The sequence below is a fragment of the Myotis yumanensis genome, unplaced genomic scaffold, assembly GCF_028538775.1.
Source record: "Myotis yumanensis isolate MYYU_CA2020_CCGP unplaced genomic scaffold, mMyoYum1.0.hap1 SCAF_15, whole genome shotgun sequence".
In the NCBI taxonomy this organism is placed as follows: domain Eukaryota; kingdom Metazoa; phylum Chordata; class Mammalia; order Chiroptera; family Vespertilionidae; genus Myotis; species Myotis yumanensis.
Window position 1 is genome coordinate 42587265 of NW_027223766.1, and position 23041 is coordinate 42610305.

The 23041-nt window shown below is 37.7% G+C and overlaps 1 protein-coding gene across 3 annotated transcripts in view; it reads right to left on the reverse strand.

Moving 5' to 3' along the window:
• Positions 1 to 23041, reverse strand: part of VPS13B (vacuolar protein sorting 13 homolog B) — a 607742-nt gene that overhangs the window by 142529 nt on the left and 442172 nt on the right. For all 3 annotated transcript variants that reach the window (XM_070391987.1, XM_070391986.1, XM_070391988.1), the window contains exon 36: positions 13941 to 14336. In XM_070391987.1, the coding sequence (XP_070248088.1) occupies positions 13941 to 14336 (396 nt within the window). The remainder of the gene's footprint in view (positions 1 to 13940; positions 14337 to 23041) is intronic.

The following is a 23041-nucleotide window of genomic DNA, read 5'->3' on the forward strand; positions in this document are numbered from 1 at the left end:
TTGTGCAGACTGGCCTACCCTGGGCACAGTGAAAAAACAGTGGCTTAAAGGGCAGCAGACTATGTGAAGGAAATCCATTTACTAATCCTACAGCCTCTGCCAAATAGGCGAGAAACTGCTGGGAGTCTCTCTGGGACTGGAGGTGCTGGCCAGGGCCATTTTTACTGAATCACGATGAAATAGAAAACCTGAATAGACTGATTACAAGTAATGAAATGGAATCAAGAATTTAAAAACTCAAAAAACATCTCGTCCAGGATGAGATGGCTTCACAAGAGAATTCTACCAAACATTTAAAGAATTAATGTTTATACTTCACAAATTATTCCAAAAAATTGAAGAAGGAAAAATGCTGCCAAACTCATTTTACGAGGCCAGCACTATCCTGATACAAAAATCAGACAGAGACACCACAAAAAAGAAAATTGCAGGCAAACGTCCCTGATGAACACAGATGTATAAATCCTCTACAAATTATTAGCAAACTAAATTCAACAATACATTAAAAGGATCACACACCATAACCAAGTGATATTTATTCCAGGGACACAGGATGGTGCAACATCTGCAAATCAATCAATGTGGTATAGCACTTCAGCAATATGAAGAATAAAAATCGTCTCAGAGGGAAAGAAAGAGGGCAGTGAGAAGAGATTAACCAACAAACATATGCATGTATGCAAAGCCCATAGATAATAGTGTGGTGAAGGTCTGGGATGGGGTGGAAACTGGGTGAAGGAGGACAATGGGGAAAATGGTGGACATCTATAATACTCTCAACAATAATGATAAATTTAAAAAAGAATAAAAATCATGTGATCATCTCAACAGATGCAGAAAAAGCATTTGACAGAATTCAACATCCATTTATGATCAAAAAGAAACTCTTAACAACGTGTGTGTATATAGGGAATGTACTTCAACATAATGAAGGCCATATATGACAACCCCACAGTTAACATCACACTCAATGGTGAAAAGCTGAAAGCTTTTCCTCTAAGATCAGGAACAAAACAAGGATGCCTTCTCACCACTTTTATTCAACATAGTATTGGAAGTCCCAGCTGCAACAATAGGGCAAGAAAAAGAAATAAAATGCATCCAAATTAGAAAGAAAAAGTAAAACTGTCAATATTTTCAGATGTCATGATACTATAAAGACTGCACCAAAAAACTATTAGAATAAATGAATTCAGTAAATTTATAGGATACAAATTGGTTGTACTTCTATATACACTTATAAACTATCAGAAAGAGAAATAAAGAAAATACACCCATTTACAATTGCATCAAAAAGAATAAAGTGTCTAGGAGTAAATTTAACCAAAGAGGTAAAAGACCTGTACTCTTCAAACTAAAAGACACTGATAAAAGAAAGTGATGACACAAATAAATGGAATGATATACTGTGCTCATAGATTGAAATAATTAATATTGTTAAACTGTCCATACTACCCAAAGCAATCTATAGATTTAATGTAATCCCTTTCAAAGTATCAAAGGCATTTTTCACTGAACTAGAACAAAAAATCATACAATATGTATTGAATCACAGAAGATTCAGAATTGACAAAGTAATCTTGAGAAAGAAGAAAGTTGAAGGTACCATGCTCCCTGATTCCAAACTGTACTACAAAACTATTGTAATCAAAATTTTATGATAGTGGCATAAAAACACATGTATAAATCAAAGGATTAGAATAGAACAACCAGAAAAAAACCACACATATATGATCAATTAATCTACGATAAAGGAAGCAAGAATAAACATTTGGGAAAACACAGTGTCTTCAATAAATGATCTTGAACTGCTACATGCAAAAATTAAAACTGGACCACTTTCTCATGTCATATACAAAATTAAATTCAAGATGGATTACAGACTTAAACGTAAGACCTACAACCATAAAACTCCTACAAGAAAACATAAGCCATCCCTAATCTCTTATTTCAGTAAAATTCTCTACTATCATGGTTTTAAGTATAGTTTTTTATGATAGTATCCATAACCATGCCTAATTCCTAAATAAGTGCTTTTCCCAATACAAAAATGTGGATATCCTGGATCACCTCCAACTTGATATTTATTCAGGCATTCATTATTCAACCAATATTTATTGATTATCTACCATTTACTGGATCTACCAAGATAAAGTGAATAATTTGTGTATTCTATCACGTCACATTTTTCCTTGGCAATTTGTTAGCCTCAAGTTTTGAGATCTCAATAAAAACTAGAGGAAAAAAAAGACAACCAACAACATTTATAATATTGCCTCTGTTAAGCAAGTGAACTGTTGAAAGACATGAACACTTCCCTGTTATCATACAAACCCCATTCTTTCTTGCTTCTTTAAATTCACTTCATGTGCTATCAATTCTTTCATTCTGATCCATTATTTAATTAAGTCTGTGTAGTTGCTGTCCATTTTTTTCTTTCCCCTTTCACCCTTTTCCCCAATAGCTTACTCTTCACTTTACATTTACTTTTTCTAATCTTTTTACAGTTTGTACTTGCCTATATCTCAGGTTTAGTAGCATTGATCCCAGACTTGTTTAAACACACACCTGGCATTGAGGATTGAAGATGCTAATGTTGGCCGCGAGCACACAGGAACAGGCACTGCCTAAGTGCCTTAAGAAGACACATGACCAATAGATACCAATGTGCCCTTCCTGGTGTCTTGTCACCTTTCTTGTCCTTTGTTTCGTACACCCATAAGGAAATTAGGGGTGGATCACTTTGGAGACTAATTTAACTCATCCCCATGTGCCTACCTGCCCCCTACACTTGCTACACACACCAGTCTGCCTTGGCTTTGCTCCTCATGACGGAATCCAGTTATCCGCGAACCACAGAAAGGTTCACTCACAAATACAGCTTTTAAGTTTAAAATAGAGTCTCTGTTTCCGTTTAAACATTTCCTGCTGATTTAAAAAAAACACCTACAACAAAATAATAGAAAACCATGTTAGTTCAGTGACTTTAACGTTGGTCTAAGTGACCAATAATAAGAGATTATGGTGATCACTTAATAATAAAGAGTAGTTATGAATTTTATAGGGGCCATTTATAAATGGTAAACCAAACTTCACATTTTTACCACAAAATATGAAAATAATCCCTGGGACTCATGACAGGCTGTTAATTCTCCCTTTCCCTTGCTCTCACTCTGTGAGAAGCTGGCCTGTGGGACACCATCCCCGTCTTTCTTTCTTAATCAGGAAACATGCTAAGTATCTTCACTGGGGTAAAATGAATCGTATTTTATATATCACCCCATACATACGCCCAGGGCCACTGAGAATACTGAGTTCTTAAGCGGGATACTTATACATTCAAAATCTGGTATAAATGGCAATAGTTCCAGCATGTATGTTCTTCTGAATGAATTCACGCAGAGTTGGACAAAGTGGCTACATGTAGAAATTATGAAGAGCTATCTTCTTGGCACTGGAACATTGGGGAAGACTGAGTAATTTTGTGAAGTTTTGTCTCTCTCTGCCTATGTGTAAATGATAAAATGTTTACCTTTGTTCTAGCTGGTGAGTATACAGGTGTTTGATGTGTTATGCGTTACATTTTCTATACTTTTACTTTTCCCCTTAAATTTCCAAAAATGACAGAAGGAAAATATTAAAGAAATATACTGTGAAAGTATAAGATTGAAAATGATCAGTTATCCTTTAAAAGCAGGAATATCATTAAAATTACTTAACCTCTGATCAGGCCATTTTTAAGAACTTTTAATTTTGCAATAATGTTAGGCTTTCAGCAAAGTTGATAGCTTTCAACTTCGATATCCTTCACTCAGCTTCCCTTAATGTTAATTTAACAACTTATGATAGCATGATTCTCGAGAGCCAGTAAATTAACATCAATGCAAAACAACTAAGTAATTTAGACACCTTATTTGAATTTCATCAGTTTCTCCTCTCATGTCCCGTTCCGATTCCAGGATCCTACCCAGGACCCAACGCTGCACTTACTGAGTGTTCAGGTCATTTTGACCCAGTGTATAACCTCTTCCCTCTACCTCCTTCCATTCCACAGAATGCTTTTCTGCCTGATTTTTCCATTGGCTTGTTTCAAAAATCTGTGTTTATATTTCTAATTTCAGCTCTAGAAAACTAATGGCAGATATTTAATTAAAGTAAATGAGGTGTAGCAACATTGAGAAGTAATTTCAGAAACAACTGGTGTGATAAACAGAAATAATCTTGCTTTGCTTGCATACTGACATACTTTTCACTGAGTGTAAAAATTTAGTTCAAGGAACTAATAGTTTCGTGACCTTTAAAATACTCCTTCAGAAGACTAATAAATGCAAACCACTTGTTTTGGAGAATGTTTACAGAGCGCTGCCAGCGCTACATCATCGTCTCTCCTAGACCTCAGTAAGGCTCCTGCATTTCCATGCTGACTATGCAAAACGCACTTGGAATCAAGCTTCTGTATGTCATTAGAAAGAGCACTCCATGATGACATGTGCTAGCAAAGCATGTCCAGGTATTTTTTTTTAATCCAGCTGGAAGTAATCTGAGGCTACCAGAAAACCAGCAAACATGTGTTAGATACATCCACAAGTCGATTAGCACAACAGCGAAGCATCACAATGCCTCTGAAAGTAAGGAAGAAAACTTTTTATACATACGATCCATGAAACGATGACCAGAAGTGACTAGATGACTAGAAAAAGGTTTTTGTAAGTATGGTCCATAAAGAGACAATTGGAAATCTTTTCTAATTCCTTCAACTAATTATGTTGAAACATAAAAATAGCACGTGGGTATTTTAACCATGCAAAAAAAACACACCTTACTTGATCAGAATATGTAAGTTGGTCAGATCCTTTTTAGTTACACTATATTTTATAATAAGTCTATATAATTATACCTAGTAATAAACTAAAGTATAGGATAAGATCAGTATATGAACAAACCATAAAGCCGTCGGAATTACAATGGATCCGAGCTGAAAGGGATGCTGGCCATCAAAATGAGAGTCCAAATGGCTGGTCTACCTGCTAACATGTCCCTCTCCAAGGCACCTAATGATTTCTCACAAGTGGGCTTTCAGTCTCCAGGGAAGCCCACCAAGGCCTCAATGGACCCCAGACTAATCCAAACCTTTCCTTTGAACACAGGAAAATGATAAGTAGCAGAAATAGAATTTTTTTCCCTTTCACATTAAGAAAGGGAGAACTACTCATGAAAGATGAGAATGTCTGCTGAGTTGGCTATTTATACTTGGCCCCGTCTGGGAAAGGTATTTTTTGAGAAATGTTTTAAAACATTCGGATCCTAGAAAAACCAAACTAAAAATACCAAAGGGTGTAGAGGGTATGCTTTGCCTCTTTCTTCCCCTCCGATCTGCCACCATGCTCACTGTTTTTACAGTTGTGTCAGTTTATTAGAAAAATAAAACTTGATTGGATCATGTGTCCATGTTTAAAAAACACCCAGACTGGCAGGTCGGACTGTGCATATTGGAAAGTGTATGACAACCTTTCCAGAGAGGAAAGAACAGCAGCAAATACACACTCCATAGGTTCTTAGATGAATACAATAGCTGGTTAGTGTAATTACATTAGGAAACTGCCAGTGAATTAATTTTTTAAAAAGTAAGTCACGTGAATGGAAGAACTGGTATAAACTTATCTTACCAATGTTGAAAGCAAAATGACTTGCTGAGTAACCTACTGCAACGGCTTAGACACTGGTCTGGATCTACACAATCGAGGCTGTAAGGACTGGTGCAGCAGAAAGACCAGACTGCCTCAGCATACCCCTGGCTAACTGCTCCACTCTTAACTCAGTGAGGGATTAGGGCTAGCTCAGGTGGCCTCAACCCAGGGTTCTTTGACACTTAGGGAGTTCCACATCGTAATGGTGGTCCATGAAGCATTTCCAGTATTTCACAGAGGTAAAAGAAATCACAGATTTGTCTGAGACAGGGCTGAGGAGGTGTACTGAAGCTTTACTCTTGGTTGGAGTCGTATCACAGGCAGGTATAGCCATGTTAGCTATGTAATCCTAAATGCAGTTTCGTTGGATCATGAGGCCCATGAGGGAAAGAAAAAAAAGGGTTCTTGATAAAGAAAAGGAAGATCTTTAAGGTAACTTCGGGCTCTAAAATTTACTGATCTATGCCCTCATCATTCACTGGTGTGACTGAGTTGGGGAGGAAGATAAAAAAACCGAAACACCAGTATTTATTGAGGAACATAATAAATTTGTACCAAGGAATGTGTAGGATACCCTACATACATTATCTCGCCTGATGTTCTCAACAGCCCTGTGAATTAAATATTTTTGCCTTCATTTTGGAAATTAGCGGAATTGTAACTTTTACCACAACCAACTGCCGGGGCCAGGATTTAGATTCCCTCTGCCTCCTTCCAGCACCATGTTGCCTTATAAAAACTGCTGCTGTTAGTTAGCTCTTAGTAATTTCATTTTTCCAGTTGGTAATACGGTTGTGAATAAATGCTTTTTCCTGTCCCCAGCTGTTTTACACGGCCTCGGTATGTTGTGCCAACATAGCCTACAGGTCCAGGGGCCTGGCCAGAGAGCAACAGAACATCTAAGATGTGTCTTCAGCCACTCATCACTGACTGGGGTGCTTTGCCAGAATCTTTCCTAGCAAACAGCCTCCTGGCTTATGTGGATGAGAGGGCAATTTGCTGTGACCACAGGCAAAACTACAGGCTGCGTGGGGGGTAGAGACTTACTTCTAACTCTCTCTTTTTCCATAGTCCCAGTGCTGGGGGCTATAACAATTTTTGTCCATTTCTCCAAATACTAACCTACACAGTGCTACCAAGGATGCAGAGGAGAAGCTGTGAAGTAAAAGATCTCTAGCATTTAATTACCAGGACTGGGACCTTTCTTCTCCAATGGGATTTTGCACAGCGAGATAACTTCATGTTAATTCATTGCATTTCTGTTGTCTAAAAGGTCCGTTTTTCTCCTGCCCAAGGAACATTCTGTTTTAATATGTGTACATAAGAAATTTTTATCAGTTGTCTTTTCTCCCCCCAAATGTATCTAAATCTAGAGAAATGATTCTTTACCATACATTCATTAAAACAAGGAAAGAAATAAAAACTACTTTTTTTTTTTTGCTATAGTACTAAAGACATAAAATCCAGGGCAATGGGACACAATTCTAACACATATGACCTGGCGCCAACATTTTTCTAGCAGTCTAGATCAAGTCTGAAATTTGGTAACTAAAACAATAGGAAGGAATAGAGTAATTTAGCTGGAGACAAGATCTGAAGGGGGATACACTTGGAAGACTGTAGCCACGGTCCTGGATTTCTCATTAGAACAGAGCAGAGTCTTATGAAGACTTCATATTCCCCACGAGAACCACATTTACACAATTAACAATTCTTTGGTGAAAAAAAAAGCTTTCATTATTGCATGTGGACACATGTGGGCTGTGTAAAAATATAAGAGATGTGTAACCCATGGTAAACAGAAAGTAATGATCTTAAACAGGCCAAACCCTTGAACTCGTCATTAATAAATGTCTCTCCTGCATTCAGCTACCCGGGCTGCTGGGAGCCTGTTTTCTTCAAGTACTTCAAACACTGAAATCCAGGAACATTTATTATTTTAATCCATTACAGGCAGTGCTTGATTTAACTTTATTGGTTGTGGTGGTGGTAGTGGTTATAAGTGGGGGCACAGCAATGTTCTTTTACACATCATTTCAAAAGGGCTTAATTATATTTTATAGCTTGGGCCAGGAATTCTGCTTGTTTTTTGTCTAACAAGGTTCAAATGGAGTTCAGGTCGGTGATGAATCAGAAGAAAAAGTCAGAGATGGTTATCTCTGTGAGAGGAGCTCACCCCCTCGGATGGCTGGGCAGGTACATCACATTCACCCACCGCAGCACAGGACAGCGCTCCACAGCCTGGCTGGCTGCGTACTACATGGTTTTTACTTTCCATGCAACCTGGAAATTAACACATCAGACACTCAACCCAGCGGGTGTCTTCTAAATGTCTGCAGTTACACTCCTATCTGTTAGAAGGCTTCCCACTGGAATCCAAAACAGTGATAGTAACCACACAGCACTAAAACAAAAATGTACATGAAGAACAATAATCACATAGCACTTAAAATGCATAAATCCTTATCACAGAAAAACATAAGTATCCCGAATGAAAGATGTATGAGCCTGCACTAACCTAATCTGGTTAAACAAGAGACTAGTGACAATCGAAGCATTCCTGGACAGCGTGTATCCACTAGTGGGTGGTTGTTTTTTAAATATCAAACCTTCTTAACTTCTTACCTCTCTTTTTGAAGATGTGAAAAAGATCATTCTAACATAGTAGTGTTAATATTGCTTATATTCTCCAGAATTATGTCTAATATTATATTATGATACAAATTACAGCAACGAGAATAAAGTTCATTTGTTGGGATTTTTCCCCCCACTGTGTAGGATTTCTGAGAAGAGGACAAAAGACTTACTCCCCAAGGAAGTATCTTACACATTTATGGTTTTTATTTCCCACTAGGCTAGGAAAATAATATGGGACATTATTTTGAAAAAACGTTATGAGAATTTTATTTTTTTCTATTTCCCATTCAATTTTCAAAACTTCCAAAAATTCTACTTTTTTAAATGTCTCATTTCACCATTATGCACAGAAAAATATCACTGTTGAAAAAGCTCAGTATTCTAGAGGTAATTTAAGGGTAAAAATGGAGGGACATGCCAGTTCATCAGTAGCAACTTTGAGCTTGTTATAAAGTAACAGGAGGGAATCAGAGCAGGATTAATAGTGGTACTCGGTCCTGGGATGAGGGTGTCGTGTTTCCTGGACTCTAGGCCATCTGTTCTGCCTGCCTACATTTTACTTCTGCAAAACTATAAACGCACCTCTACCTCAGGGACTATAGAAAGGCATTAGAATTCCTCTGCTTTTCATTATCACAAGATTCAGTAACTCATTTCATTGTCAAGATAATCCCCTTTTACTCTTTCTTTTGCGCTTGTGAAGTTTGCCAAAATGACAAATAAAATCCCAGATGTTATACACCCAATGAGGTCTCCACCTTCCCTCCAGGGTTGGGTTTAAGCTACTTGGGACAGTGTCAGAAATGACAAGACCCTGGTGCCCACACCCAATATTCACTCAGGTCGGTGAGCGGCCTATCTGGCTGCTGACCAGCTGTGCTTCCACTTCAACCCTCAGTGGCTGCTTCAGGTCAGGTCTGTCCTCTGGCTCTGCCTGTCAAAGAATTCATTTCTTATGGTTCAGGCATTGGGAAGAAGCACCATTTCTTTGTAAAAGTGACAAAAGTCTTTGGGGTGTTGTAAATGGCTTGCTATGGAACGGATTCTCTTAGGCAGTCATATCTAATTGGATGCTTTACTTCCCCTCGCCTTCCCGACATCTCCGGAGCATCCACTGGTGCTGACAACGCCTTGAGAGCGTGTCCTCTGGAGATCCAGCTATCTGGAATGAAAAGCTGGAGCTCCACTTTCCGCAATTAATGGCCCGGTTTCACTTTTCAGGACATGAAAAGGAACTTTAGGTTCTTTATATTTTATTGGTCCTGAATTCAGTGAACATGAGAGGAGGCATTTGTATATGTGAAAAATAATACGGTTATGCTTTTCCCCGTTTTTGTTTATACACAGAGATAAGTACATCTGGATGACAGAGGCAGGGGCAGCGAAAGTTGTTTAAACCATAGCTCTCTGACTAGGAGTTCAACTCATGGCTTTCTGCGTGGATGAAAAGTCCCTTTGGAAAGGGATGCTTGCAGCTCTTCCCATTTCTGACTAAAATGCCAAACAAGATGGCCTCGCTTAGGCTCCTCCCCTAACCCTTTGTTCATTCCCTATTTCCCTTTTCCTTACTTTACATGGAGATTGCTAATCTAAGTGCCCCCGTGAAAGAGCAAGGAAGCCTACAGTAAGGCTATTTCACAGCCTGAATTGTGCGCCCTTGTTGCTGAAATCTAAGGAGTGCCGCCCTAATAGAGCCATAATTTACTCTGACAAGGGGAGCAGAAGTCTGCAGCTCCTTCCCTCCCTGCCTGTGGAAAGTGCTACACTGCTATCCAGGATTTATAGCTACATACTCATGGCTTCTCAAAAAAGACACGCTTCAAACGGCAAAAAAGACTGTGCTGTGTGTGTATGCGTGGGGGGAAAGGTGGCTGTTTTTTAAAAAAAACATACTACAGAATGGGATGGATTTCATGGAGAGCAGAAGAAATATTATCTGCCTTAACAGGATTCTGAAAATAAGATATAATTTCTAAGTGAGATTCATTTTGTTATTGATAATACAGTCGTAGGTATTTTTTGTGATATTATACACCAACTTTTAAAATACAAGTATTATGTCTACTAAAATCAACTTTAGGGCCCCTTTCCCAAAGACATATGGAAGAATGTAAGTATTCTAGCAGAAATACAAGTTAAGTTATTATAAGTCACTGTTACACTAGCATCTGCAGGTGGAATTTAAAAAAATCAAGTCCCTTGAAACTCTCATAGTTGAGGATTGCAGAACAGTACAGGAAACTAAGGAAAACTCCTAGATTTTTTTTAAAGTGGAAAATATTTAACCATTTCATTTTGTTTCAAACAATGAACACATTTCAGTGAGTAATCAGTATATCTTTCGTTGTAAAAACCAGTAAATGAATATAAAAACATTTCAGATTTAAATGTATTGACAATGTCTTGGGAAGAAAACTAACTTTCCCCCTTTACTTTTTTATTATTCCCTTTTCCTATGCACTTCCCCTAAATTTATGACAGTTAAATGATAAAAAATACAACTAGGCAAACTGAAGTATTTTTGTACCTTTCAGAAGTGAGGAAACATGCCTACAACACATTCTCAATTGTGTTTCTCTAAATATTCCTTAGAACATAAGATTCCTCTAGCATTACACATCTATTTCAGCTCCTAAATTAAAACTCATCTGGAAAGGACCGTTTTACCCTGTTTATATAACATTGTCACATAAAGAGTGTTAAAAAAAATATTTCACTAAAAATAGCTTGCGTAAGTTAGGGATTAGAGTAGTTTCTGCTGCTATAATTATTCCTTTGTAGTTTTTTCCATGATGTTTTTGCACAGTGTTTTTGACTGTGTTTATTAAAGTCAGCACATCAAAAAGGATCAAAGAGAAAGTGAGTGAGAACCAAAGAAACCCCAAGTGTGTTGTCTCATTGGGGAGTTATGCAGATTCGCATAAACAAGTGCAAATTGCTGAGGTTTTAATGAAAATTTTCTACAATTATTTTATCTTAAGTCATTCTATACAATAACATCTGTACAGCAGATGGTTATACTGTACCAAGGCACTGTTCCTTTTTCTTTCTCTGTTTAATAGTACATCTGAGATGACTACTTTTGTCACTGTGCTCAATTTGGTTCAGCAAATAATTTGAAAAGTGCAGCTGCTGCAGATGGTCACAATAGTTATATAAACTATAAAATCAAAGACACAGTTAAGTATTTCTGTATTAGATTCAAACTATAAAAATTTGACATTAACTCTGTTGAGCTCAAAGATATACTATAAAAATTTTGGTCAAATGCATAACGATGTCACTTGAAAAATATGAAATATGACTACTGATAGATTTTTTTTCTTTTTGGTGGGTATCACTTTTAACTACTTATCAAAAATATATCTCAAATAAAGAATTACATGTGTTTTATCCAAGTTCCAAAGCATGGATTTTTAAGATATTCAACTATACAATAAAATTAACGCTTAAAGCTTAAATTATATTTTACTTTAAAAAAGTTTTGCTTAGTTAAGAATCACTTTTTGAAAAACACGTAGTAATCTCTCAGTTATAATTTCCTAGAAATTAGTCTTCAGCAGAAACTAGAACTTAATCTTCTTTTACTTAATTATAATTTATTATTATTTTGCTGACATTATCTTCTTAAAATGTTTGAGCATGTCATTCCATTCAGCAGAAATGCACAGAAACCCGAATTGGTATTCGTTATGCTCTCATAATAAAATTGTTCAGTTTAATGGTTAACTTCGAACTGTTTTAGTTTGCTGCCATAAATAACTATTTTAGAACATTTGCTGGATACCACAATTAGAGTTGTATGATTTATGTCTTAGTCAAAGCTATAGTTGCTACTTCCGTGTTTGACTAGATTAAAAAGCATAAATGTAAAAGAAACAGGGTACGCAGTTTTTCTAGGATTGAGTGGAAAAAACAAATACAAATACAGAATGAGTCTATGACCTTGTCTAGCTCAGTGAGAGGATTTTCATGACATGTTAGAGATGTTTACAAGAATAGACACATTAACCAGTTAACTGCCACGATAATTTTGAATTTAATTAAAAAAGGTCTGCCGCTTGCATCTATAGACGCTTATGGCATACACATGGTTAAACATGGATAAAATATGAGTAGCTAAAAAATAAAACAAGAAATGAGGCTGAAAAAAGAAAAGGATGTAGAACTGAGCACAGTACATTTAAACTCTCACTCGGGTTGAGTCCTAGCCTTTCCCTGCTATATGATTAGGTAGAAAGGTGTGGGAACCGGTCCAGTGTTGTCTGGGTTGCAATGTATTTGTGGATAAATCAGATATTGTAGCCCAGTGTTTCATAATCTTTCATGCCCCATGGACTTTACATTTCACTTCTAACTTTTAAGACAATAAAAAAAAATACAGTGCTTTCAGCTGGCTTGGTCACAAATATTTCTGGTGAGAAAGAAAATAAATCATCTATTTTTTTGGCCTAAAATTCATACTTCCCGACTATAAAACTTTTTCTTTATCTCTTAAACTACTGTGCCCAAACTGCTATATGGAACTAAGTTATAGTTAGTCTCCAGCTGCCACTTAATTACTTTTTTTGGTAAGCCACTACATTGCATATAGTTTCAGGATTTACTTTACCCCCTTACTCCCCAATTCTTTCCTGCAAATTAAAGTGAGAAAAAATGTTTTCCTTTTGCTACTTTTACTTTCAAAGTAAAATTTCTGGCACGGTGCCCTGAACTCTCACAGTAGCAGCTCCAGTGACTGAAAGCTGTTATTTCCCACCTGTGCCTTGTCCTTTCCTTCCCTCTGCGCATTCCTTCTGCCTACCCTTTCTGACTCAGGGTGAAGAAGCACGTAACAATTTAGTCATGGTAACAAAAGAGGAAAATGTAGATGTCACTGCCTGTTAACTTCTCACCTCTCCACCACCCATCCAGGACACCCGGTTGCAGGGCCCATACCTCCCTGTCTTTGCTAGGCTGGGCAGCATACACGGCTTTTCCTTGCCGGGGGCTGCTGCCTGGTAATCCGCAATGGTCCTGTCCTTGCAGAACTGAACCCTGACTTCTAGTACACTTTGGGTAGCATACCTGCCACTAGAGCAATCTCTCTTTTTTAAATAAACTGTCACCAGGGACTTAATGCAGTGCACCGGAATCACCTGTATGACTTTTGCAACACTGACTTCTGGGCTCTATGCCCAGAGTTTCTGATTCAGCAGGTCAGCAGTAGGGTTCAAGAATTTGCATTTCTAACAAGTTCTCAGCTGCTGCTGCGGCTGGTTCTGCAACCATACCCTGACAACCGCTACTCTAACGGCTGGTAAAACCATTTCTCCTTGTTCCACTGCTGCTGTTTTAGGGAACAGAAATTTAGGAATGAACAGCTTTAAAGACATTTGCAGGAACATGCCTGAAGAGGTGGAAAGGAACAGGTGAGTTTAGCACATTAAAATACTTAAATGCTTAACGGATTTGTTATAAAATTTTCTCTACAATAAGGTCACAAACCAGAAATATCCCATCTCTGATGGCCCTTAAAACTTTTAACCTCCAAATAATATAAATCATCACCATTATGCATTTCCTGATGGCACCAAGTCACACTGTCATCTCCCTCTCCCCTCTCCTGTGACTTACCAGGTACTTTTTGTGCCGCTTTAACATTCAGGCTTCCACTGAGGGTCGACAAAGATGCTAACAGGCAAGGCTTGTTAGGATGGGGGACAGTTTCCATGGCGACCACAATCTGAGTAGTATGGACAGAAATTTTTTGAAAGCAGGAAACAGCTCTCCACATGTTTTCCCGAAATGGAACCTTTTGTGCTGCATCACCATGAACTTTGGATTTAGACAACTTCCCACGGTAACATTTGGAGGCTGGGTGCTCATCCTTAAGCCACACGGTGTCCGATGGCGCCGAAGTCTCGTTGCCGTGTGCACTTCTGATCTTCTTTAAAAAATGGTTGATCTGATCCAGCTTGGTAAAACTCAGGTTTGCTTTCAAAGGCTTTGATATATCCAAGTTGATGTCAGCTATAGAATTGAAAAAGATAAAAAAAAAAATTACTAAAGCTCTCTTACTGAATATAAGCCTTTACTTCCCGTCAAGTTCCTATTGAAGTTCCCAACATCTGTATTGTGGACTCATTAGAATGCCAGATGTTGTCATCCTTTTACTAATCACCTAACTATTCTTTCTGTGTAGTTACTTGAAGAACACTTCCCCTGGGCTACTTCCATGCCCGCATTCCTGCCTAATCCACGTGACTCCCTGCTCCTGACAGAATCAAGGCCACACATCTACTTTGCCCTCTCAACTGAGGCTAAATGAAGCAGCCTTTTCAGTTTGGTACTACGACTGGCATCCCTTCTTCCAAGGCAAAAGGACTCCCCCTAGTATCCAGCACAAAGTTTGACACAAATACTGGTATCAACAATATGTGTCCGACTGACTAAGTGAAGTAGGCTCCCTACCACTCTCTTATCAAGTATATGCAGAAAATGTTTGCTTCTCCTTGTGGCCTGCTGCAAACCAGAAGACTCCTTACATCTTTCCCCATATATTTTGCGTTGATAACATTTCAAATACCTCATCATGGGTAGACTGAGATTTCTTAAAACCTATAGTCCATTTTACATGTATCATATACCAGAGTTGTCCTTATCTGCCACTTAGCTGCCAGACATTAAAACTAATAGTCCGATTACTTCTGTGTTTGCCTTATTTCAGTGTCTTTATGTTTTCATTATCAGTAAGATTTAAGACCATAAGCATAGTGAAGGCAGAGTATGTCATACACCTTTATGTCCAAGGACTAGCATAGTGTGTCTTGCCTATGTATCTGTTCAACCAATATTTGAGTTTAACTGAATCTAACAAGTGTTCTTTTCATTGGAGCCTGAAGATATAATACAAGACATAATCCCAGATGAAGCTAGGAAGAGCAAAGTAATTAAGCAGCTAAAGTTAATAGTCCTTATTAATAATTTCATTATCTATATCTCTCTTCATAAGGAGGACCTCCTCTCACCTTTCTCGGGCATCAGCACCCATGGGTTTCCTCCTGGCTACCCAGGCTCCCTCAGGGCAGTGCCCCTTGCAAGTGTGCCTTCTCTTGGGTTTCTTTAATCAGGGCTAGCAAAACTCTGAGACTCCAGCTTTTCACTAGACCTCTGAGTCACCTGACTGCAATATTAAAAAGTTCCCTGCTCCCATATTTTTTAAACAGGAAAAAATATCCGAACTTAAAGGAATTACCCTTTAAAAAACATTTTGTAGACATATAACTGACATACCGTACAATTTACCTTCTTAAAGTATACAATTCAATGATTTTTAATATACTCACAAGGCTGCACAAGAATCACCACCATATAATTCCCGAACATAATCACCATCACATACACACGAAATCTCGTACCATGTAGCAGTCACTCCCCTCCACTCTCTGCCTCCAGCCCAGCAACCACTACTTGAATTTCCGTCTCTACACAGTTGTCTGCTCTGGACATTTCACACAAATGGAATCATACAGTCTCTGACCCTCTATGTCTGGTCTCTTTCGGATATGCTTTCAAGGTCCATTCATATTGAAAGATGTATCATCAGTACTTCACTCCTTTTTGTGGCTGAGTAAGACTTCATCAAACGGGGACACCACATTTTGTTTATCCATCATCAGCTGATAGACATGTGGGTTGTTTCTACTTTTTGGCTGCTATGAACACTCATGTGCAACTTTTTTGTGGACTTTTTCATTTCCATCGGATATCTTCCTAGGGGTGGAATTCTAGGTCATATTTGATTACGGCCATCCTAGCTGGTATGAAGTGGCATTCCATTGTGATTTCCAGTTGTATTTCCCAATGAGTAATGATGTTGAACATTTACTCAAGTGCTTAGTGGCCATTTGCATATATTCTTGGAAAAATGTCTATTCACATCCTTTGCTCATTCTTAAATTAAGTCATTGGTCTTTTTATTATTGAATTGTCTGAGGTTTTTATAATCCTGGATACAAGTCCCTATCAGATAAAGGATTTGCAAATATTTTCTCTAGTTCTGTGGATTGTCTTTGCAGTTATTTTGATGGTATCATTTGCAGCACAATTTTAATTTTTGTGAAATAAATATACCTATTATTTTGTGTGGGCTTTTGGTGTCAATTGATCTGCAAATAATGACTTTCCAGTTTGGATGCTTTTCATGTTTTCTTCTTGTCTGATTGCTGTGGTTAGGACTTCCAGGACTATGTTGAATAAGAGTGGTGAAAATGGACATCCCTGTCTTGTTCCTGATCTTAACAGAAATGCTTTTAGTTTTGTGCCCATTGAGTATAATGTTGGTTTTCGGTTTGTCATATATGGCCTTTATTACATTGAGATATGTTCCCTCTATTCCCACCTTGCTGAGAGTTTTTATCATAAATGGGTGCTGGATTTTATCAAATGCTTTTTCTGCATCTGACTGATATGATAATGTGATTTTTATCCTTCATTTTGTTTACATGGTGTATCACATATATTGATTTGCAGATGTTGCACCAACCTTGCATCCCCAGAATAAATCCCACTTGATCATGATTTATGATGTTTTTAATGCATTGTTGGATCTGGTTTGCTAATATTTTGTTGAGGATTTTACCAACTATGCTCATCAGGGATATTGGCCTATAATTTTCTTTCTTTGTAATTTCGTTTTCTGGTTTTGGAATTCGAATAATATTGGCCTCATAAAATGAGCTTGGGAGTCTTCCTTCCTCTTGAATTTTTTGGAATGGTTTGAGAAGGATAGGTCTCAGTTCTCTGAAAGTTTGGTAAAATTAACCTGTGAAGCTGTCTGGTTCAGGACTTTTGTTTGTTGGGAGTTGTTTGTTGGGAGTTGTTTATTTTAATTACTGGTCCAATTTCACTAGCTGTAATTTGTCTATTCAAAGTCTCTGATTCTTCCTGATTCAGTTTTGGAAGATTGCATGCTTCCTGGAATTTATCCATTTAGTCCCAATTGTCCAATTTGTTGGCATATAGTTGTTCGTAATATTTTCTTACAACCCTTTGTATTTACGTGGAGTCAGTTGTTATAGAAATCTGACTTTAGACTTATTTAATTCCCTCTTTTCCCGGTCCAAATTCACTCACTGATTAAGTTCTGTCAATTTTACTTCCAAAATATTACTTGAATTCAATTCCCTTTTCTCAGCATTCCTGTTACTCCCCATTTCTTTCCTCCAAGCCTTTGATATTGTTCAGCTATTATAAAGCCTCCTAAATGGTTTCTCTGTCTAGACTGATTCCGGTCAATCTAGCGTCCCATGTATTTCCAAATGATTTATGTCTAATGCAATCCTGATTGGCTCACTCCTGCATAAACCTCTTTAATGGCTCTTCTTTCCTTTTGGAATAAAAGATCAAGCTCCTTAGAATGAAAAAAAAAAAAAAGCTCTACTTTTCCTTAGATACAGTCATCTCTTCTTCATACCTTAAAATTCCAGAAATAACACGGAGTTTATAGAACCCACGTCCACCAAACCATGTAGTCACTATTAGGCCTTTGCTCATGTTACTCCTTTAGAATGTACCCTTTCTTTGTCTAACACTTAATCTATAGGATATTGCTCAGCATTTTCTCTAAGAACTTGATCTGTAAAACTGCCCCAGCACAAGCATTTTACATGAGATTATATCTCCCACCAATTAAGAAGATCTGTGAGCACACATTTTTCATCTTTGATACTTAGCACTGGGCCTGAAACGCAACCTGAGGTAGTAGGTTTGGTCACATCATGCTGGAGCCCTCCAAAACATTCTCAGCTGGTTCTGTGCCAGGCAGAACTCCAAGATGACTTTTCGCCCCACGATTCCTGTCACCTGGTTATTGAATCAAACACTAATCCAGATACTGCTGTTCAATAAAGGGATTTATAGTTGTGATAAATATCCCAGGTCAGTTGAATTTAGGACACAGAGCCTATCCAGAAGGACTGATCTAATTACAGGAGTCCTTTAAAAGGCACACGAAGGAGGCAGAAGGGCAAGTCAGAGAGATCTGGAGGAGAAGGCTCTATTACATATCATTGCTGCTGTGAGGACGGTGGGGATTATGTAGAAGGAATGGGTAGCCCTAGAGATGAGGGAAACCCTGGCCAACAGCTGACATGGAATTTGGGATCTCAGTCCTACAAACAGAAGAAGTTGAATTATAGAAACAAATGGAATGAGCTTGAAAGTGGATCTTCCGATTAGAGCCAGCCCAGCTGACACCCTGATTTCGGCCTTGTGAGATTCTGAGCAGTGACTCCAGCTGAACCCACTAGGACTTCTCACCTACAGGCCTGCGGAATAATACGTTTGTGTTGCTGTAAGCCAGTACCATTCGTGGTAATTTATTATGCATCAAAAGAAAACTAATACCAATTCCATATGCATATTTACCCTCATGATATTTCCAATTTCTAATGTGAGCATAGAGGACTTTAAAAAAATAGGAATATTTGCCTGTTTCTTTTATTTTTTTTCCCCAAAGCAAAAACATCTCTTTGTTAGTTGCCAATTCCCTCTCTTTGGAAATTATTTCAAGGTTCTGGGAAAGATGAAACCCTGTCTCTGCTACTCTATGCAGCTACAAAATCTGGAGAGAATACAGCTATAAAACCACAAAGCAGCTACTTGAGGGCTCTGAAAAGTAAATGGTAACAGGTAGACTGGAGAGGGCTAGATTTCAAAATACCACCAAAATGGGGGTGAGTTTCTCATTTCTCCTCCCGTATTCCTCAGCCTGGACTATAGGTGGGGCATTGAGTGCAGAAATAGGGAGTAGTAGAGAAGTGGGCACAGGGTGCAGAAATATGAAGTACCAGAAAAACCTTGTATTTCTGGCTTCCGGAAATGGGAAGGAAATTCCTAATGCACAGTGGGTTTATAAAAATCCCTCACTGCTTCCTTCTTTCTTTTCTTCATTCTCTTGTGCTACAGAAAAAAGAGGAGCAGAGAATTTTCCTCATTTTATGAAACCATCATTCCTGATACCAAAACCAGACAAAGACAATAAAATAAGATATAAAAATTCTCAAAAAATTTAGAAATCAAATCCAGTAAAATATATAACTAATAATATAGCACAACTAAGAGAGGTTTATCTTGGGACTATAAGGTTGTTTCAATATTGGAAATTCAATCAATGTAATGATATTAACAGTTTACAAAACAAAAACAAAAAAAACCATGTTCATATCAATAGATGCAGAAAAAGTGTAAAAAATTCAATATCCAATATCCATTTACGATAAGAACTCTTAGTAAACTATCAAATAGAGGAGAAATATCACTAACATCATACTTAACTCATGAAGGATTGAATCCTTTTCCCCTAAGATCAGAAACTAGGCAAAGATATACATTCTCACTACTCATGCTCAACATAACAATAGAAATCCCAGCCAATGTAACAAGGCAATAAGCCAACCAACCAACCAACCAATAATTAAGTAGCATGAAAATTGAAAACAAAGAAATAAAATGTCTATTTACAAATGACATGATTGCCCATGTAGAAAACTCCGCAGAATCTACAGATTAATAAGTGAATTTGGCAAGATATTAGAATCTACAGATTAATAAGTGAATTTGGCAAGATATTAGAATACAAGACCAACAGACAAAAATCAATTAAGTTTTTATAAACTAGGCATGTGCAATTGAAATAAAGAATTTAAAACAAAAATAACATTTATTATAGTCCAAATAAAATAAGTACTAAGGTATAAATCTAATAAAACATGTATGGGATCTACATGATGCAAACTACAAACTGCTAATTAAAAATTGAAAAAGACCTAAGTAAATGGAGAGACCTACCATACACATAACATATTCATGGATTCACAGACTCAACATAATAAAAATGCCAGTTCTCCCCAAATTGATCTATGGATTTAACACAATTCCAATCAATATCCCAGTAGTATCTATATAATAAAAGCCTAAGCAACTGTTACAGCAGAACAACCAGAACGACTGGTTGCTAAGATGTGCACTAACCACCAGGGAGCAGACACTCAATGCAGGAGCTGCCCCCTGGTGGTCAGTGTGCTCCAACAGGGGGAGCACTGCTCAGCCAGAAGCTGGGCTCACAGCTGGTAAGCGCAGCGGTGGTGGCGGGAGCCTCTCCTGCCTCCACAGCAGCATTAAGGAGCAGCGAGCTGAGTGGCAAGGAGCAGTGAGCTGGTGGGCAGCAAGGAGCGTTGGGTCCCAGACTGTGAGAGGGCACAGGCCAGGCTGAGGGACCCCTCCTACCCCAGTGCACAAATTTCATGCACCGGACCTCTAGTTTATTATAAATATAGAGAAGCTGATTCTAAAATTTATTAAGGAAAGTGAAGGAACTAGAATAGCCAGAACTCTTTGGAAAAAGAATAACACTGGAGGACTTATACCACTTGATTTTAAGACTTACTATGAAGCTTCTGGGATCAAGACAGTATAGTCTTGGAGAAGGTGTATCAGTGGGACAGAACAGAGTCCAGAATAGAGAGGCCAAACAAATATTGTCAAATGACTTTTAAAAAGGGTGCAAAAGGCAATTCAAGTGGGCATCTAGAAGCTAAAAAAAAAAAAAGTACTTTGAATTTACCTTCATACTTTATACAACATAAGACAGGTGTTACGTTAACATTTTATAAGCAAGAAATAGATATTGGAACATTTAAATAATTTACCTTTTAAATGTTTTTTTGTATGTTTGTGTACAGTGCAATCTTTACACATGATGACCCCCATTGGGCCAGAGAGTACCTCAGCCCCACTCCACTTATAGCGAGAGCACTAACCACATTCCTTGCAAAACACATCTTGTTCCACGCATAAACAGAGGGGCTGGGGCAGCACCATTTGAGCAAGTTGGATAGCATACAGGCCAAGAGCCTAAAAAGCAGAGCTGAAATAAGGCTACGCTGTAATTCTAGGTGTTCCTTTCAACAGAACCAGCTCCACCAGCAGACAGGAAGCATGGACCAGCATGAGAAGCACCACCAATGAAATAGCCCCTTTACTGTGGTATAAAGTCGATCAAAAGTGTGACTCCTTCAACTAAATCAATGAAGTCATTGTCACATCTAACAATTCAACCAATCTGTACAGTTATTTTTATTACACAGTGTCTTTAGACTTTCAAAGCCTTGAACTAGCCAGACACTTTTTGGTAGAATATTAGTGCCCTTATTGTAAGTATTTTCAGTCTCATAATAATAGGAAGATTACTTTTACAAATGGGAAAAATTATACAACAAAGTTTTGCATTTATAAGCATAAAAATAAAAGTAAAAATTAAGCAATGTAGTTTCTGGTCATTTATAATTTAAAAAGATGGTAAAACAAAAAAACTTCTGCACAGCAAAAGATACCATCAACAAAACAAAAAGACAACCAACCGAATGGGATCTGTTTTATAAGAGCAGGAAATATACCTGGATAAAGAACCAGACATAGATTGTTAATGTGGGCTTTATTCAAATTATTATCAGACTTTTGTTTTAAAGGATTTTGAATTTTTCATAATCCTCTCTGAACTTTAATAAATTATTATCCAAGTTTAAATTTTAAGAATATGAGTTGTGGTCTTCCAGCTGAGTTACCTAGTTCTCTGTCAGATCTAATTTTTCACCGTCTCCACCATAGATTCTGTCTCTTTAAATTCCCCAGTAAACCCATGCCTGTCCATTATTAGATTCTAATTACCTTTCAAAACTTTCTGAACAGCTACCAGGAAACAGAATGATGGGATGACTATTGAGTTAAGAGGAGACTAGACAAATACAAATAAATTACACTTATTTTATGCTCCCATCACCGTAGGAGATGACTTAATAGTGAAAGGAAAGAATCATATTGTAATAATGAAATCAGAGAGGGTATTCAAGCCCCAGTGGTGATTCCCCTAAGTTTATGTTAATGTACACCTCGTGGGGGACCAAACAGCAACTGGAAAAATTTCCAGAAAACGGTTCCAGCTATTTTCTCATTTAAAATGTTCCAACTTTACTTGACCCATTAGTCATCATATTACTTACATTTATGATGTATTTTAAATCTATTACCAAAAACCCAATGGATTCAATATGGCTTGTTATACCCAAATCATAACATTTATGAAAGAAAACTTCTTTGTTAAGTGCTTCTTCCTTTGGAATTTTATTTGCAAGAGACAAAAATTTTTAGACAAGCAAAGCTTGCTAGGAAAACAGTCATTACATACATGCATGGCTATGTACAGACACAGGAATGATAATTTCCATTCCTAACCCCTCCACCCCCAATTTAGAAAGGTAAATGCAAAACACAGAATAAGTCTATAATCAAGACTAACTTTATGCACTAGAGTAACTCCAATAAAAATATTTTTTATTACTAGTTCCTAGTACATTTTTTTCTCTTATTCAGGTATTTAAATTCAGATTTTTGTTACAGTGTCCAAGTAAAGGTGTTCATTGTGAAAGGGAAGGTAGAGAATTAGTACTCACAGGTGTGAGAGCTAGAGGCAATGAGATCAACCTGTTCTCACTGCAGGTGCTAAGTACGAAGACCTCAATGAGTGCTTCAATTAACAATGGTATAGCTAGGCTGGTGTGGGTCAGTGGTTGAGCATCAACCTATGAACCAGGAGGTCACGGTTTGATTCCCAGTCAGGGCACATGCCCTAGAAGGGGACATGCAGGAGGCAGCCGATCAATTTCTCTCATCATTGA